Here is a 5,564-nt window from a genome sequence, read left to right on the forward strand (position 1 = left end):
AATCCATTCTATTTTGGTGGGGGGGGATAAACACATGATGCTACTAGGATTAGAGACCATTTACATTATTACTAATTAACTTTGTATTTGCTAGCATTTGTTTATGGTTTTAGTGAAAGGCTATACACTTGTATCTTCATTAGTGGTGACCTTTTGGCTTTCCAGAGTTATATATTGTTTGATTCCTATAAGTAGTAATTGTAATATCTTTGATTGTAAGTTCATGAATATGATAACAAATTAAGAAATCTTCAGCTCTACCAATTGTTACAAGAACTAGTAATATTAAACAATCAAAACTTGAGCTCTACCAATTTGTAGACTTGATCGATTCTTATACATCCAAATTCCTATTTGATGCTACAAAGAAACGGTTAAAAGGTGATCTAACCGATCTAAAAAACCCTTGTGAATTTGAAGTCAGAGTCACTTCATTTCTACCGCGGGCTACGCTAGACCCAACCCTTGACGTCTCACCACCTGGTCTTGCAGGGTTAGACCGTGCATATTGAGTGTAATCAAGTCTTCTAGTAGAACCAACACTAACACTTCGAAAGCTCATCTTTTCACTACTCTCCATCGGAAACACCACCGAATGAGGGCTAGCTGGAAGACTCGTGACCATGTTCATGAAGAGACCTTGTGCCTCATGTGGTAACCAAAGTGTGTACCGGTCCATATTTTCAATGGGCTGAATCACCACTGAATGGCCCGTTGAATGTGAACGCGGCATTTGAGTAGTGTCAGGTATGTGTCTGGACTCGGTTGGGAGAAGAAATTCAGTTGAGGCGCTTTCTCTCTCCGGGTCCAAACACATAATACCTTGTTCCGAGTTACTAAGTTCATCAGGTCTTGGTACAAGATCTGCTCGACACACCGGGCATGTGACGTGTGAAGCCAGCCACGTGTCAATACAGTCCAGGTGGAACACGTGGCTACATTTTGGTAGCAAGCGAAGGGTTTCATGGTCTTGGAACTCATTTAAGCAGACGGCGCATTCCAGCACCGTCTGCGCTAGCTTTATCCCCTTGACGCTTGAGTATAGAAAACACGCAAAGGTGGCGATCACCGCAGGGTCAAGCCCACGCGCCACCATTCTCATGGACCCTGTTTCACTGCCATGGGCGGTACTTGCTGCAAGTCTGATTTGTGTTTCCGCATAATGGCGGAAGTAGGTGGAGATCACACAAAGCATAAAGAATGCACTTAAAAGACACACGAGCACAATGGCCATTATCGGGTTGAACGGGGTATAAGACTTCGCTGGTATTGGCGATGATGCCATTGCTTCACCAGTGGGGGCGGCGTAATTACTCGCAGAAAACAACATTATTATTACAATATCCCATTTGATTTCATTGGCAAAAATGAAGATTTGCATGAAGCAAAATGAAGTAATTCAAAGAATAAGCTTGGAAATGATGTACCGGCTTTGTGTATTACCACTACCAAAACATTGGTGCCATGTTGACAAGTTCGTGGATATTAAGGTGGAACACGACGTAAGGAAAAACTGAAGGACTTTGGTTTAAGATTATTATTTCGTTTATTACGAGGTCGAATGAGAATTTAAGGATTAAATTTGGAAAATGATGCCATATTCAAGGACGGCTATTCGTTTTATCTTTTGTAGGATATTTCGAGCATCTATTATTCTTGATGGAAACATATTAATTCAAGAAGAGAATGTGAAAATTTCATGTCATTTTCTTAATTTTTTAAGGAATCCTAACTCTCTTTCTGAAAGTGAGATGATGGACAGAGAAATGAAAATAAAGTTTTCATTAGATCATCCACAACAGTGGATGAGAAAAAACAAACTGAACACATCAACGGTCACATCACATTTCTACTTATTCACTTTCAAACATTAAAAGCTCTTAATTTTTCTTCAACACTACATTTATCTTTAAGCACCTCTATATTTCATATAATCACTACTTTTATATTTTATTTCTATAACTCAATACTTTTATAAATAAAATACATTTACTTAAGTATCTTATTTTTTATTTTATATTATTTAAAAATAAAATAAGTTTTAGTACATAAATTTAAATAAATAATAAAAGTCATATAAATAAAAATTTAAAATTATATAATAAGTAAATAAAGTAACCGCACGCAAACATGAACTAAAAAAGTTACATAAACTAATGTTAAAAACTCTAACTCACTCAAACCGACTATTGTTAAATAGACCATATATGTTCCGAAGCTGTTGGAGTCGGAATTGGGTTGGTGTTTGAAGTCGGTTTTAGGTTAGGATCGCTTAGCAAACGCTGAAAGAAATTGCTATCATCTATTTATTTTTTTGAGAGAAATATAGATGGAAATTTTTTTATGGATTCATAAAATGTGCTAGACTAATATTTGAAACAAAAAATAAATCTTTTTTAAGAAGTTATCGTTGGATTGTAAAAAATAATTAAAATAATTATATAATATATTATTCTTCCTAATAATAACTGTAATTTTAGAAGAACTCAGCCTTAGAAAGTATTGAACTTTTAATCTTGACCCTTTAAAGTATCTAAATTTCTTCTAGAAGCAGCGGTTCATGAAGGTTTTACAATCTCTCTCATCTACTGTTGTAGTTAGCGAGATAATTGGATAGTTTTTTTTTTTTTTTTTTACATCACCAGTTCATGTAGCATTCAAACTTCCATTGTATCGATCTTGAAGAACCACCACTAGTGACATCGTCTTTTCATTTTGGGGCTCGATCGTTGATTTTTATGGGTTCAGTCTAGGGTTAAATATTGATTTTGAGTTCAACCAGCGTCTTTGCAAATCGATTTTGCAGGTGTATGTTAAAGGTTATCTGGGAAATTGATTGGCAGGTTCATGTTGACGACGGTGCCTTCTATTTAATTCCCCAAATTGTTTATGCTAAATATTAGACTGAATGTGTTCTGATGCTTGATTTTTTATTATTTATTATTTTGTTTGTGTATTTATGGTTGATGCTAAATGATTTAACTGTCGTGTTCAAAGGCCTCCATCCACTGGAATGTGGATCAAAAGAAGGGAACCACTGCATTGGTGCTCGCTGTTTTCACTTACCATATTCACACCGATGGTAATCGGAGCCAGATCATTTCAGTCCGAACACGGAATAAGGAAAACGTGGTTTAAACAGCCTTCTCAATTGGTATTTCTTCACCCTGATTAATTGTTGCTATTCCACTTAATATTGCAACACAGAGGTAAGATTGCTTTAGTTTATATTTTCGTTTTAATAAATTTTATTTATTTTTTTTATTTTTTAATTTAGATAAAGCGTCTCTTGAAGTATTGGTATGAAAAGTTAGAGCTCAAGTAAATAGTCTAACATCCTATTATTGCATACATTTGCTTATTTGTGTGAAAAATAATTAGGTTGCACATTTTTAATTCGTTTATTTGTTTAAACCCAAAAATCATGACCATAACTGGTTGATTTGGGTAAGTACTTTTGGCTAAATGGCTTGATTCGGGTGAAAATAGGTCACTCCTATGAAGCAAGCTAACTTGGAACGTGTTCAAACGGACTAGCACCCCCACCGACACAATCTGCCGCCACCACCTACAGGTCATCGCATCTTTCATTACCGTTGCTGCCTATATTTGTCGAACCCATTTTCACCTAAACCAGATTGATATTTCTTTAAAAACCCCCGTATTAACCAGTTGCTTACCTAACCTGTCCATTTTGCTATGCTTTATTTGAAACATTGCGTTTTATTTGTATCGATTATATCAGTTGTTAATCATGTTTTGGTGTAGATATTGATGCATACCATTTTTGAAGCGGTTGATTTTCATGCCTGAAGCATCACTCTACTTCTTCACGGGTACCTTAGCCGCTTGATTCATTTTATTATTTTTTTTTTATGTTTTTCTACCCTCTCCTTGCTAATTAGCTAGAAATTCAATCATTCAAGTTAAATATGTTATTAACTACTTGAGCTTATATATTGTTTATGCTGTTTACGTTGATTTTATGCTTTTAAGTTTGATATTCCTAACCCTGAGTACCCAAGTTTTTGTATTCATGATTTGGTCAGGTTCGTGTTCTACATCGGTGCAAGCCTATGACATGACAATATACTACTCCCATGGCCTGTCAGCGAAGTTGACATTCCCGGAATTGTTGGCTTCTGATGGGTTGTTGGGTTAGTTGTCTCCGACGTCGAGTCAGAAAAAAAAAGCTATAGTTACCAATTCTAGTCTAAAGTTGTGTTGGTTTCAAGAGAAATCGAACTTGAATAAGAACCAGAACCTGAAGACTGAGATGTAGATTACTGGCAACGCGATGGTCGGGGCAGTTGAGTGCAAGAAATCTTTTTTTTTTTTAAATTCCTTTTTTCTTGTATAATATTGGAAACAATTAAAACAAGTTTTGATGTTTACAAGTATATAATGCAAGATATGTGAAGAAACACTAATCGACCCCGGGCAGATTACGGATAATCTGGGGGTTAAATAGATGTTTCCCACGAGGGTTAGTTCCGGCAAAGATGGTTGTTCTTCTGATGACCTGCAAAACATACACCGTGAGCTTGTCACTGAGAAGGGGGGGTACCTCCTTGTGACCACCCTCTGGCGTGAGAATCAGACTAGATTGCTCTTGAATATAAGTGTATATTAAGAGAAATGACTATAGCAGATATCAGATAATATATGAAGATATAAGATGATGATACCGTTCCAAGGTGTTGGAGTATTTATAGCCGAAGGTAGGTTTCCAAGCAGGTACAGCCAGCTGTATAATATTCCTGTTCTGCCAACTGTGGGCTACGCACATGCCATGCTGGTGGTTGGTGGGTAGGCAGCGGCTGATACTGACCAGGCCGGCTGTGTACTATTCCTGTTCCACCAACTGCAAGCTATGCACGTCCTCCGACAGGTTGGTGAGTAGGCAGCGGCTGATAGTGATACAGTACAAGAGCGTGCTGCTCGTCATACTGTTGTCAGTGAGCTGTCGTATCTTTGGTCAGATCTTTTGTCCATACCTCGTCAGGTACAGTACAAAAGATCCTCCAGTATCGTACGGACTGGCTCATTTGGGCGGGAGTTTTCCCGGCTTTGTGCGGGAGTGTTCCCGGCTTGCTCATCTCCTCTTCAGGTGATATTACTGAATTATTTAAGAGTTAAGTGCCTTGTGCGTGTAGCCTTGCTGCGCGGGTAGCCTTCCCTGATGGCTAGTATCCGTTGCTGCGGGAACAGGCGGAGTACGTCGACCATTGGGAGGCTTTTCCTGTGGGAACAGCTTGCGTACTGCGCGTAAGGACGTCACGTCTCTGAGCATGGTGGGTCTTGCGGATCCAGTTGGTTTCTGCGCAGACGTCTCTCTTCAAGGTGAGTCTTTGCGAGTTTAGCCTTTGCGCAGACGTCCCTGTTGCAGGTGAGTCTTGCGGGTTCAACTGCACAGACGTCTCTTTGAGGTGAGTCTTGCGGGTCTAACTGAGCTCTGCTGGGACCTACCTCTTCAATATGTTATCCTATTTATTTGGGGTTTTCTTATCTAAATTGATAGTTTTTTCAACCATCCTATCTAAATTGTTGTGTATTGTATTTGA

General features: G+C 38.2%; 1 protein-coding gene across 1 annotated transcript; it reads right to left on the reverse strand.

Moving 5' to 3' along the window:
• Positions 1-318: 318 nt before the first annotated feature.
• Positions 319-1,330, reverse strand: LOC143610996 (E3 ubiquitin-protein ligase ATL15-like). Its single transcript, XM_077085327.1, has one exon. It carries the CDS (start codon positions 1,328-1,330, stop codon positions 335-337), a length of 996 nt encoding a protein of 331 aa, XP_076941442.1. The 3' UTR covers positions 319-334.
• Positions 1,331-5,564: the final 4,234 nt, after the last annotated feature.

This window comes from Bidens hawaiensis, unplaced genomic scaffold (assembly GCF_021521415.1).
Source record: "Bidens hawaiensis isolate Kalapana, Puna unplaced genomic scaffold, B.hawaiensis_p1.1 tig00028821_1, whole genome shotgun sequence".
In the NCBI taxonomy this organism is placed as follows: Eukaryota; Viridiplantae; Streptophyta; class Magnoliopsida; order Asterales; family Asteraceae; genus Bidens; species Bidens hawaiensis.

What these genes read in the sequence shown, in the direction of transcription:
- LOC143610996 (XM_077085327.1), bottom strand. Translation starts at nt 1,330, where the DNA reads ATGTTGTTTTCTGCGAGTAATTACGCCGCCCCCACTGGTGAAGCAATG.